At 35.9% G+C, this 13,934-nt stretch overlaps 1 protein-coding gene across 4 annotated transcripts in view; it reads left to right on the top strand.

The window, feature by feature from the left end:
- The first annotated feature begins 860 nt into the window (after nucleotides 1–860).
- The window catches only part of FANK1 (fibronectin type III and ankyrin repeat domains 1), a 61,232-nt gene continuing 48,158 nt past the window's right edge, over nucleotides 861–13,934 (top strand). For all 4 annotated transcript variants that reach the window (XR_015749379.1, XR_015749378.1, XM_026667217.2 and 1 more), the window contains exons 1-4: nucleotides 861–921; nucleotides 6,699–6,870; nucleotides 11,706–11,830; nucleotides 13,496–13,577. Coding sequence is in view for 2 of the 4 variants with exons in the window: in XM_026667217.2 (XP_026523002.2) it covers nucleotides 900–921; nucleotides 6,699–6,870; nucleotides 11,706–11,830; nucleotides 13,496–13,577 (401 nt within the window). In the remaining 2 variants the exon portion in view is untranslated. The remainder of the gene's footprint in view (nucleotides 922–6,698; nucleotides 6,871–11,705; nucleotides 11,831–13,495; nucleotides 13,578–13,934) is intronic.

Below are 13,934 nucleotides of genomic sequence, written 5' to 3'. Positions count from 1 at the left end.
ACAGTTTAGGAAAAAATCAGTAGTTTTTGGCATGTTCAGTTAACTTCTTTTTCAGTTTGGACTAATTAATAGCAAGATGGTTTTGTTCTCCTGCAATGTAGTCTCCAGCTTCTCTTTTGCTAATACAGAATACGATTAAGAATTCTGCTGTGCCTCGCTTTTGCCAAAAACCTGTTTCCCAATTCCTATGAAAAAGTGTACTACAGAATCGGCATTGTGACTGATGGTGAAGACAGTCCCTTAATCTCAATAGTTTTTAATCACAGGATGTGAATGTTTGATAACTGTATTTTAACAATCTTTAGTTCTGTGTCAAACATTTAAAAAATTGCAAGCTTGAGCTTTCTGGGATTTGAGAGCGAGAAATGAAATATTATTTCACAGCACTGTTTAATAGGAAACATCTGGAATCAGATCAAGAATTTAAACCGTTTCCCATGTGTGTGTGTGTGTTTATGCATGCAAATCCACACACACCAGCGCCTAAAACACAGACACATCAAAATACAGATGTGAGAATCTTCATAAGGCTGTGAAAATTCTTCCTCTCGCTAAAAATAACCTTCGATGTTCCGTTTGCTTCCTCATTCGTTTGTTTCCTGAACAGGAAGGCAACTCGAAACTGGAAAATGGGACAGTCCCAAGCGGAGTTTACTCGCGATAAGACTCGATTATTTTATCTAGCCGTGCCACCCTTCCCCAGTTGGCATTCCGGTCAGCAATACATGGCGACAATTTTCTGCCCCCCTCCCCAAAAAAACACCCACCCACACGCCTCTCCTTCTCCCACCCCGCCCAGAGATCAATCTGTGAGCTGCGCGCCTAATTGGGCCGTTACGTTGTTATGGCAACCGGACGCCGGCGCGGCCTTGTAGACTGGAGTACAGCTCTGAAGGCGGATGATGATGGAGCCGGGGATAGGTGAGGGAGAAGGGACGGAAAAGAGGGAGCCGGATGATTTGAGAAGGAGGGAAACGCGGGAGATCCCCTTGGGAGCAGAGAGAGGGGGAGGAGGGCTGTTCCGGAGACCCAGGAAGAGGAGCCCCGAAGGCTTCTTTGCAAGCTGAGCGCGGGAACTTGTTCCTGGCAGCCCAGTGCAGCTGAGCCTGAGAAGAGGCACTTGTGCAGTGTGTAAATCCCCAGTGGCAACATTTCTCCAGAAAGAAATTTTTCTTAACACACTTTTCATGGAAAAGGAGAGGCGCCAGCTTTTTCTGGAAGAGTATAAAGAGACTAGTGTGAAGTAGACCTGTAGCACTTCTGTTGTTAAGTGAGCTTTGCCCCATTTCACGATCTTCCTTGCCACAGTTTTAAGTAAATCGAGACAGTTGATAAGTTAGTAAACTGGTTGTTAAATGAATCTGGTTTCTTCATTGACTTTGATTGCCAAAAGGGCGCAAAAGGTGAATTTACACGATGACCTTGGGAACAGCAATGGTCATAAATGTGAATTATTGCCAAGCATCTAAATTTTGATTGTGGCATTGTGGGGATGCTGCAAAGGTCGTAAATCTGTGAAAAACTGTCATAAGTCACCTTTTGCAGAGCTGTTGTAACTTTGAACCATCACTAAATGAACTGTTGTAACCTAGGACTACCTGTATTGTATTCCCTTGAGAGTAGGAGACCTTGGAATGGGTGCAAAATTTGTCCTTTTAAATTTAAAGTGAAAGGACAGGAGGAGGAAGGATTGATATAAATTGTCTTTTTTTCTTTCTTTTTCTGGTAAAGTTTTCTCTGCAATCCTCTGCCATGAGAAACAAGTTTCACCTGTTGAATTTGTGGTTGCTGAACAGCTGTTTAAAGCAGAGGGATTCTGCCAGTGAAAAGGTGGCAATCCTCTGAACCCTTTAGGATGCTTGGATTTTTGTGCCCTGACTTTAATATTCCAGATCCAGAAAAATAGAACAAGCAATGATTTGTCCCATGTGTATCTTGATTTATAGGGATGTTTTAGCTCTAAACTGATCTCCATTCTGAAATTTCTTAAGAAAAGGAATCCTGTTGATTTAAACTGAAACACTGGGTCAAGTTGAAATAGCCTGATGTTATTTCAGAGATAGAAGAAGAATATGATAATGTTGGTTTAAGGAGAAGCATACAGAGTAAGAGTCCAGTAAAAAAGGAATATTTTCTTAGAATGGGAAAAGAATAGAAAATGCAGGAAAATTGGATGATGGAATTATAAGGAGCAGATATCCAGGTTATAGTGGGGAATAATAGATAGGTATTAGTGCTGAAATCTTATAGTTTAAGGAGTTGGTGAAACTTTTTAAGAGTTCTTGCAAAGATCATAAACATTTTCTTAACAGTTGAATGATATATGATATAAAGCTTTAACGCAACTTTACAATCTGCTGACAGGATGTTTGAATTCTGTAATTTTTTCTTGGAAAGATTATTAACAAAAAATAGCCATTAATTTGAGATAACTAGAATTTTTTTTTTTTTTTGATAATATGCCTTTGAAACTTAGAAATATAATTCTTTGCCAAAGATCTGCACTTGCCCTAGTAGTATTTGTAAATATTTTTCTGGTTTTCTTTGTTAAAGTTTGCAATTTTAGAAATGTTATCCATCAAATAACTAAATAATAAATAATTAAAATATGCTGCCCATCTTCTCAATAAGGCAACCCTGGGTGGCTTACAGGTCATAAATAGACAGAAAAGCAATTGAAAATTTAAAACTACGCAAATTAAAAATGTAAAACACTGCAAAAAAAAAAATAGATAGATGGCACAGAGATGAGATCTTCTTATCCTGACAACCACCTCTGGCAATGAGAGCCCCACCTTGAGGCCCCAAGCCAATTGGCAAAACCAAGTTGGGCCCAAATGGGCAAGGTTCTTCTCCTTGACCCTACCCATATCATAATATGATCCTAATTAGTAATCAATATATTTTACATATACCTACTCAAACAAGTCATTTGGGCTCAGTGCTCCTCCCTGCCCTTTCCCTAAAGTCTCCAAAAGTATTGAACGAAGAAAGAAAGGATGACAAATTAGAAATGCATGTCTATCAAAAAGTAATCTCACTAACCTAGTGCTCTGTGACCAAAGTAACAACCTAACTTCCCACAAGAGGAGCTATATAAAAACATTCAGACAAGCACAAATGCACTGCAGCAACCTGGAACACTATAAAAAGGAAATAGACCATCTATACTAGAGGTCGTCAATCTGTGGCCCATGAGGTGTTTGCAACCGGGCTGCGGAAATTGCCAGTGCATGCTCGTGAAATTACTAGTTCCTGTAACCATTCTTCATATGTTTTAGTCTCCAGTCCCCTAATCATTCTGGTTGCTCTTCTCTGTACTTTTTTTAGAGTCTCAGCATCTTTTTTGTAATGTGAACAAAACTGGATGCAGCATTCTAGGTGTGGTCTTACTAAGGCTTTATAGAGTGGTACTAGTACCTCCCTTGATCTTGATTGTATCCCTCTGTTAATACAACTTAGGATTGCATTAGTTTTTTTGGCGGCTGCTGCACACTGCTGGCTCATATTTAGCTGGCTGTCCACTAAGACTCCAAGATCCCTCTCACAGTTACTGATATTGAGCCTAGTTTCACCCAGTCTATATGTGTACTTTTGGTTTTTCTTGCCTAAGTGTAGGACTTTACTTTTCTCTACATTGAACTTCATTTTGTTAGATACGACCCAGTGTTCTAGTCTGTCAAGATCCAGCTGGATCTTGAGCCTATCTTCTTGGGTGTTAGCTATTCCTGCCAGCTTAGTATCATCTGCAAATTAGGTAAGTTCCACTTCTATTCCCTCATCTAAGTCATTAATGAAGATATTGAAGAGTACTGGGCCTAAGACGGAACCTTGTGGCACCCCACATTTGTCTGAAATGGTATAGGGTTTCCTGTCTGAGCAGGTGGTTGGACTAGAAGACTTCCAAGGTCCCTTCCAACTCCTATTCTGTTTGCAAAGGTGTATATGAATTATACAGTAGTTACTCTCTAGAAGAGAAATCTGCTTAGAACACCCATGGCATGCTTTTAAATAGGTCTACAAGCAGGAGAAAGTGGAAAGTTACCTATCTTAAAATAACCAAGAGAAATACAATGGATGGAGTGTATAATATGTTAATTCATGAGACTAGGTTATGGTGATTGTGTTCTGTGACTCAGACTGATATCATAATGGCAGTCCATATATGTATACTGTATGACTAGATTTCTCAATCCTGGGATGATTATTCCATGTAAGTAGTGCTCTACCAGCATTCATAGAGTTTAAAGGTTATCTTTCAATTGTTACCCCATTACAAGATGGAGGACCAGTGAAATATTAATATGTCTGTGATTCCTTTTTGTTACATTTCCTATGTCGCCTCTTTATTTTTTCTTCATGAGTTTTATTTTCCCTCAGGACAAGATAAAGTTGATCCTGAATTAAGTAATTCTTCTTAAAGTAGTTGCTTTCAATAATTAAAGCAGATTACTGAAAAGAAACCCAATTTAATTTTTCATTTTTCATAAGTTTTAAATGTTTCCAGAGAAGCTAAAGTAAACTACAAAATTGACTTTGCAGCAGGAGGTTATAAGATTAGCTGATGGGAACTTTGGCTGATTTAATATTTTTTCATTATTAAAAATATAAAACAGTTCACTAGAAAACATAGTGAATAGAATTAGATGACCCTGTTCTTTTCTTTCTTTTAAAAGACATGTTCTTATGATAGGTCTATATAATTATTTATGTACATATAATAATTATGTAGCTGTCTTGCTTACTAAAATTACTATGAAATCTCATTTTTACAGGCTAATTGAGAGGAGAAGATTTTGTTATTCATGAATGGTCCATTAAATTGGAGGATGTCATCTTTGCAAGATGACATAAATAACTTAATTGTATCATTTGTATAATAACGGCATGCAAAGGTGTAAGTTACTGCAGGATTTGATATGTTGCATGTAAAAAATTATTTCTAGACAGATTGAGTTAATCAAATTTCACACTATGTGACTTTACTTTTCTAGATCTGCTTAGGACAAACCTTACGTATCTTAAAATAATGATTTAGGTTTCTGAGTACTGAAAATATCTTTAACTGTTTAAAACAAAAAACAAAAATTGGCATAATTATACAATAATAATGTTTCTGTTTTAATATAACTGTGATGTCATAAATCTCCAAGTTGGTCAAAACTATAAAACGAATATACTATGCAATATCTAAATTGAATCTAAACCCAGGCATCATTTTTATAGCCTCCGGTATTTTGTTTTGCACTTGTTTTTTTAATAGCTGGACTATTCTTACAAGCATACATTGAAACAAAATATTTTTACTCACTATAAAATCATATAATAACTTCCCAGTTGATATTATGCTTGATCTTAGCCAAAAGGCTAAGAAGCTAATTTAAATAAGAGATAAAGAATCGACGTTTTGCAAGTTTCCACCAACTATGTTTTTGTGTTTTTCAGATTGATCAGACAAGCACAAATTCATCTTGACATTATTTCTTCATTTCTGCACCCACCATCTATAGCAGTAAATAGTTTAGAATTTTTATCTGCTTCTAATACAACTCTTAAAAACATGGAACCCCCCTCTACTGCGTGGGAGGGGGGACACATTGCATTGTGGGTGCGGTCATGCAAGCCTCAGCCAAACTTAACTGCACTGCCATGCAGGAAATACAGGAAGTGCCGAGACGGGCCTGTTTTCAGCCTCCAGAGGCTCCAGAGGCTCCCCTCGAGTCTCCAGGAGGGCGAAAATGGCCTCCCCCAGGCTCCAGAGGCCCTCCGGAGGCTGAAAATGGGCACTTCCGGTCTTTCCAGAAGGCTTATTTTTTGGCCTCCCAAGGCTACAGAGGCTTCCCTCAAATGGGCCGAAAATCAGCTGGGAGGCTCACACATGCACAGTGCATGCAAAGGGGCGGGGCGGGGGTATCGTGCACGCATGCATGGGGGGCACATTGCATTGTGGGTGTTGGCATGCACACACACATTGTGTGTGCTATTGCGCGCACACACACTTTCAGCACACCATAACAAAAAGGTTCGCCATTACTGGCCTGATCTATGGTTTAGGCAGCAAAGCAATGTTTATATGACTACGGTATTTATTAGTTCTAGGAGTGTTTTTTTTTTCTTATCTTAGTCTTAGGAATCATATTTTATCTTTTCTTTAGAACTCACAGAAGCCTTGCTAACCTTATATTTATCAATTAATTTTACATTCTTTGTCAGTGTATAGGAAACTTAACCATTACTAGTTTGTTATATTGCTGGGTTTGTACTTTGTTTCTTAGAAAATATGGGAAATAGAAAATATATTATTTTAATCTGATGTACTAATTTATTATATTACAAATAATAAATTAGAGGGAGTTGTGTATGAAGCCAGGATAAGAAGGTTAGGTGAACATTCAGTATGCCTCTCTTTTTCTTCCCCTACAATAAACCTAATAGTATATTTAGATTTTCAGCTGGACAATAATAATAGCATGGAATTCTGTCCCTGTTGGCACTCAAATAAAAAGCTAAAACTCTTTTTAAAAGGTTTAAAAGCATAAGGCATTTTTGAACAAACAGCAATCTGTTCTGCTGCTATTTTATATTTCTGTTCTGATTTACTGCCATTTATTTTAATTTATAGTTTGCTTTTTTCAGTTCTTGGAACTTGTTTGTATATATTATCATACTAAATTAATTTTGATGTGGTTCATTTGTAGGAAGACATTCTATAGTAAAGCCACCCCCTCCAGTTGTAGGCCATGTGAGCCATCATAATATTGAACTGAGTTGGAACTTAGAAGAACAACGAAAAGGTCCTCAAGAGCAATGGCTAAAATTTTCAGTTGAAGGAGAAGATCCCAAGTTGCATAAATATGGTCTGATTTACACGTAAGTTCAATTCTACCGTTTTGTTTCTACAAGTAAAAAAAAAAAAAGACTGAGCATACAAGACTAATTCAACTAACATAACTCCCAGGTCAGTTTCTGAAATCAATTCTTAGATGTAGTTTTAATGTTACTAGAATACAGTGTTCAGTTCTTTGGATTGCAGAACTCTATCACTATTTTTATGTAGCTCAGTGGAATATTTGAAATGAAATGTAATAACAGATGGATCAAATACTACCAAGGGGTTTATTGCATGGGAATGTGCAATCTTCCCTTTTACTTACTTTCTTATTTTGATATAACCAAGTTCTTACAGCATTGTACTGTTTGTCTATCTGTTCATAGACACCCAATATTTTCACTTACATAAAAACTGTAGATAGCTTAAAACAACTTAATACAAAATATTAAAAAATGACAGTACTATCAATATAATTAAAATCAATTAACAGTTAAGACCAAATTTGTGTTTTTACAATTTTCCTAAAAACTGGGAATCAAATACATCTACCTGAAGTGAAACATTCATAGTCTTCAAAAGACCACAGAGGACAAGGATTTTGCAAAATACTAGTTATTGTTATAATGGTTCTTCAGAAGAGGTTCTGATAGAAGAGAATATTTGTATCTCAGAGTTGAACTGTGAGACCCTTGATGCTCTCTGAGCTTGATGGTTTTCTTTCAGACATTTCATTATTGGTGCACTGATGTGGTTACCCAGTTGGATAAAGAAACATCTGCAAGAAAAACACCAAGCTCGGGGAGCACCAAGCATCCTCCAATTGGGTTCATAGACCGAGATGTGGTATCATAGATTTTTATGCCATGAGCTATTAGCCAATACCTTAAATTGTGCCAAGTATGCAATTGGCAGGCAATGCAGAACTTTTTATACAGACACCATGTATTCTACCTTGCACCATTTGGTAACACGAATGCTGCATTTTGTAATGATTACAATTTCCAGAAACAATTAAAGTTTAGCATAGAGCATGTTGCAATTGTCAAGAGAAAATTTAACCAAAGTAGAGATCACTGTCACAAATCTTACTTATTCTGAAATGTTCCTGCAACCTGCAACTCCAGTGACAATAGGAGTTGTTTTTTTCTGGAAGAGTGCAACAATATCCCAAGTAGTCTTATGAACAGTATCTTTCTCTTTAATAAATTTAATTTCAGACTCTTTTTATTCATCCAGGTTAAACAATATAAAAACCAATAACTTTCTTGGAGATACAGTAGACTTGCAGAAAGTGAAAGATGGCACTCATTTCAAAGCTCTAAATGACCTCCACCATCAGTTTCATACAAATATAGAATAGTATAGGAAAATATAAAATTCTAGCAAAACTGATGACAGTGACCATCACCATCAAATGACCATTCTAAATCATGCTTGATAATATCAAAAATTGATCAGAAGACATAGCCAAATCTATGACCCAGCATAGATAATGTAGGTACCATGTCTCCCTGAAAATAAGACCCAACTGGAAAATAAGCCCTAGCATGATTTTTCAGGATGCTTGTAATATAAGCCCTACCCCCAAAATATGCCCCATTTAAGATCATTAGCCAGATGTGTTTAGTACCATATTTCCCTAAAAATAAACGCTAACTGGAAAATAAGCCCTAATGCATCTTTTGGAGCAAAAATTAATACAGGACCCAGTCTTATTTTCGGCGAACATGGGTAGGTGACCAAAGTAGTCTCATCACTAAAACTCAAATTAGAAGTCTTACTGAAATAATTCCAGATTATCAGTTTTATCCAAATGTATCTAGAAGTGCCAGAGATGACTTTCTCAATATATCCAAGAATTGAATGTAAGAGATTGGCTTATAATTATAGTGATTTTGTAGGATAAGGGAGGGATTTTTCAATGAAGTACTTGAAACTCTCTGTTTAACTGTTACGCAGGCACAAACATATTCTGCACTCAGGAAGGCACTCATCATATATCTTAACTATAGAGTGAATTCCAACTTGATCAATTTAATCAGCCAGAAAGGAAAATGTCAAGCAGTTGAGTAACTCATATGTCTATATAGGACTTGTTTGCATCTTCAGTATGTACACTTGTTAGGCTCAGTGGCAAAACCTAAGCAGAATCTTGCGAAAACTTGGCATAGCTTAATAAGGCTCTAAGCTTTCAGTTTAAGATTGTTTAACAATATAACAATGCTAAATAAGAATCTTTGTTGCATTCTAGGAAATCACTGAAATAGTTGATTGCCATCTGTTATGATGAAAGTGCATTTCCTTTTTCATCCTTATTGCAATTTAATGCCAATGTTTCTTTCTCATACACTTCCCACAATTTAGAACAGATGTTTTCAAATATTTTCATGCAGCAGAACCTGTTTATTAAAAACAAATCCCTGAAGCTTTGATCAAGAGAAAGGTTTTGGTAATAAAAAATTAGCCGCTTGTAAATGAATTTTTATTTATTTAAGTTCACCTGTCATGGTACTCCATGAAGTTCTCAGAGAACCCTAAGGTTCTGTGGAACACAATTTAAATCCTAATGGACAGAATGGAGAGAGGTTGCCTTTTGCTTTTCTGCCTTGTAGTTGAGCAAGTATTAGCTGTTGCTATAACTATAATAGTTTTTTGAGAAATTTTGACTCTCAACTTATACAGTAAGCAGAAAATAATTCATATGTTTCAGATGTATGTATGTATGTATGTATGTATGTATGTATGTATGTAAAGGTTCCCCTCGCACATACGTGCTAGTCATTTCCGGCTCTAGGGGGCAGTGCTCATCTCCGTCACAAAGCCAAAGAGCCAGCGCTGTCCAAAGATGTCTCCGGCATGACTAAATGCCGAAGGCGCACAGAACAACTTCCCACCAAAGTGGTCCCTATTTTTCTACTTGCATTTTTACATGCTTTCGAACTGCTAGGTTTGCAGAAGCTGGGACAAATAACAGAAGCTCACTCCGTTACGCGGTGCTAGGGATTCGAATTGCCGATTTTTCTGATCAACAGGCTCAGCCACCGTGTCATATATATACACAAAGAAAGGTGAAAATTGTTCTTACTGTTCCAACCTCCTGTTTACACTAATCGGAGAACATGTTTCAGAATATGGTAAATTACTGTCATTGCATTTGGTGCAATACAATGGAGGCAGAGAAATAAATCCTTTTTGCTGCATTTGCTACCATTGAGTATGAATTCAGATGACTCTTACAATATGTAGATTCCAAATTAGTGGCCAAATTGATCCATCTTTGAGATCCTCCACTTAGACTATCACTCTCTACCTTCATTAGTTCCCTAGAAAATCAAGTTGCTGATGTAGCCCTGCTTAAAGGAAAGATATATAGAAGTTATTGTATCAACCACCTGGACCATCTCTCTGTTCCACAGATCAGCCAGAGTTTGAACAGTATCACTGACTGATCAGATGAAAAATTCCCCAAGCCCATTCAGAAAATTATTCAAATCCTTCAGGTATATGGTCAGATTATTTCAATCAATCAATATTTATTTGGTCAATGACCAGCAAAATTTAAAAGAACAAAACAAACAGATGTTTCAGAGTAGATGTTGAAGATTTCCAGAATAATAAATCTTGAATAGTTCACTACCATCCCAAAGATTATTTGGGCTGGGAAGAGATTGTTATGCAGCAGGTAAACAGTACATAAACAATATCAGGATACTATAGCAAGTCATGGAATCATGGTTGCAAACACTAAGATTTCTAGATAGTCAATGAGATAAGTAGAATCTTAATTCCAGAGCTAGCCTGTTGCATTATGGGTTAACTTAGAAGAGAATACACATTCCCCTTTGAAGTTGCTCTTCTCATGACTTCACATAAAAGCATCATTCATTTTAAACATATGGATAGATAATGATATCTTTTCAAAATTGCTTCAGCAGACCTTCACTAGTTCTGTTCCTTTTGTTTCTCTGTAGTTTGATTAAATTTGAGGAACAAATATTTCACAGTTAAATTGATATAATGAATATAGAGGCAATTTTCATGTTTCTTTATATCAACTATTTTCTACAATTGGAAATTTATCATACAGGAGAAAAGAGAGGGTATGCAGTTATTTTGCCTATCAGTGGTGCCCTAACTGCTGTTACTTGCTTTGTTTTAAATTACAATAGGTTGGGTTTTTTTGGAAGATTCTTTGGAATTTTTCACTAGGTGGCAGAATTAGACTGTTTCAGTATTCCCTTTTACATCATTTATCAAACTAGCCATCTTACACCATCAACAGTATTTTAAATTTTAAATTATTCTGAAAGGTCTAGGAAACAGTTTTATAAAGATTTTTATTAAATGAAGCAGTAGTACATGGCAGTTTTGGTGGTATTCTGGTGTCTTGGTCTAATCCTAGTGCACACCATTAGAATAATCAGCCTTGTCTTTTCATCCTTGAAAATATGTTGTAAATGTATATCTGATGACACTTCTGCAGATATTCTGACTCTTGTTTTCAAAGATGTTCAGTTCTTGCATCTCTGATGTTGTTTTTTTACATCTGCATATTTTAAATATTTATGCAAGAATGGGTTTATTCTGCATCTGTTTTGCAGTCATCACATGATAACATTGGATGGACACACACACATATGAATATGCAGATAGTTCGTTGATGCATAATAAAGAAAAATAGTATGTATTTTAAAAAATGGATTCACTTTTATCCACAAAATGAATTTTTCTTTCAGTAGCATTGACATTTACAGGTATTAAGTATTAGACATGCTAATATATTGTTCAAATTTGTAGAGAATTACCTTTAAATACGAATTATTGTCTAAAATTGTAGAAAGTAATTAAAAAAACTAAATTACTTCCTTTTTAGGGGATATGCCCGACAGCATGTTGTGGAAGGTCTTGAACCTAGAACAACGTATAGATTTCGACTTAAAGTCACAGATCCTAAAGGAGAATCTGTTTATAGTTCACCTATTTGTGTAACTACAACAAGTAAGGTCACAATATGTTAATAAAATATAAAGCAAACAATTTAGAAATATATGCAAAATGAAAACAGCTTTGGAAGGAAAGCAGAAACTCATTCATTAAAATAAAGATATAGTACTGCTCTCATTTAAGCAGTTTCCTCTTAGGGCTATATTTTAGACTTATTTTGTATTTGCCATTCCTTATTATTAATTGATCTTTGTCTTTATTTATTTCATATTATTCAAACATTTAGCCCTCCGCAGTCAAAAATGTTAATTGGTCCTCTCTGTTCAGCAGTTCCAAGAAGATTCCACAACCATTTGCATTCCAATTCAGGTTGATCCTGAGGGCACAGATAAACCCCCAAGGGGCTTCAACACTCTCAAGATCCCATCTTCAAAATGCTAACAAAAATCCTTCCATTCCCCAGCTAATCTGCCTAACATTGGACTGATGGAGCCCAAACTTTTTGGAAATAGTTTGTAACCTTTCCACAACTGTCTTCAGAAATTCCATTTGTTTGAGCTATGACACACTTCTACAACCTGTGTGGTAAAATTCAGACTTCAATAGTGAATACCCAGAATTCTTTAAATGAGAAGCTCCCATATTCACATCAGATTATCTTCCCATTGATTGAAACACCTGACTCTCATTTATCTTTCAAATGTACTAATAGTTCTAGAGGTTTGCATATTTTTCTACACACAAATATGTAGCATTAGATCATTTTCTTCAGTAAATAAATGAACAAATATAGTGTTTTGACTCTTTTGTAACCTCTTGTTTCGAGTGCTCCATACTGTCCTGATTGGGTGCCTTCTGGTTTCAGGCCCTGTTCCTACTCAGTCTCTTCATACTAGGTCAGGCAGCTTAATGTGAATAAGCTATTTTTCCAGCCATATTAGCTTGTCCAGATAACCATACAATTTTTGTCAGTTTCATAGTGCACTCTTTGCTATCTGTCTCATAGGGAACCCCATGTTAACAAATTGGAGCCATATTTCTATCTGTAAAGCCTACCTACCTGGATTGATGAGACCCCATAGCCTGATTAGAATAAAGGTGCATTGCAGCATAATAAAAGACAATTTAAATATTTTTTAAATTTTAACTGTCCAGTGCTTTTGTGAACATACAACAACTCTATTATTAATTTCTCCACATTGCAGATAGTTAAGATGGCAGAAAAAAATAACTGATTACTTAAATACTTGACTAACTTTGCTTTTCAATAGTGTTGAACCTGATGGAAGTTCATTAGCAAATAGAGATGTTGAGGGCTTGAATTGGAAATCAAAAACATTCCAAAAGATAGCATTAGCAAACCACTTCTGTTGTATTGTCAGGAAAACTGAAGAGTTCTATTTATGTAAATATCCAGAGTCTGTCTATATTTGAGAGAGCCTTTACTGTTTATTACCTAAAGCTCTTACGCATCTCATGAGATGAAATTTGGGCTAGGGATTTTTCTAGCTCATAATTTCAGAATAATGGTCTTACATTTTCTAGTAGAAGACTTTGAGGTGATCTTTTAAACCATTCCTTTGTCAATAAAACAGGGACTTTTAAAGATATCCAAATGCTGTATTGAAACACATGAATGTTAATAAATTATATTCGAGATTTTAATCATTGACAAACAAACACACACACACATATATAAACTTCCTTTCTTTTCTTTAGGTGAACCAATGAGTGGAGAACAGCTCCACCGTGCTGTAAGCAGAAATGATTTAGAGGATGTTATTCATATTCTTCAAGGAAGGTAAGAAAGGATACACACACACACACACACAGTGTGTGTGTGTAGATGTGATAGCTAATTAAAGAAAATAATGAAAATTGAATAAGCTTCTAAATATTGTACCACATTTATTTTAAACCTAATAACAAATTTCTAACATGAGTTATCATTGTGTCATACCAATTGAATATATATGATTTGTATAATGGAACATTCTCATATCATTGGCTTGGATCCAGCGATGTTACAGGTAATCAAAGACAATGCATCATCAGTAATGTGTGCTGCTAAGAAAGAGATTCGTCTTATAGAGCAACAATATAAAAAGATACAATGGTGTCAGGCTCATCTACAAATGCAAGATTCAGGACTCCCAAT

This window comes from Notechis scutatus, chromosome 4 (assembly GCF_049901735.1).
Source record: "Notechis scutatus isolate UNSWTSFEM ecotype Mainland chromosome 4, rNotScu1.2, whole genome shotgun sequence".
NCBI lineage: Eukaryota > Metazoa > Chordata > Lepidosauria > Squamata > Elapidae > Notechis > Notechis scutatus.
Note: the sequence above shows the minus strand (reverse complement) of the source record. Positions and strands in the feature narration are given on the sequence as shown.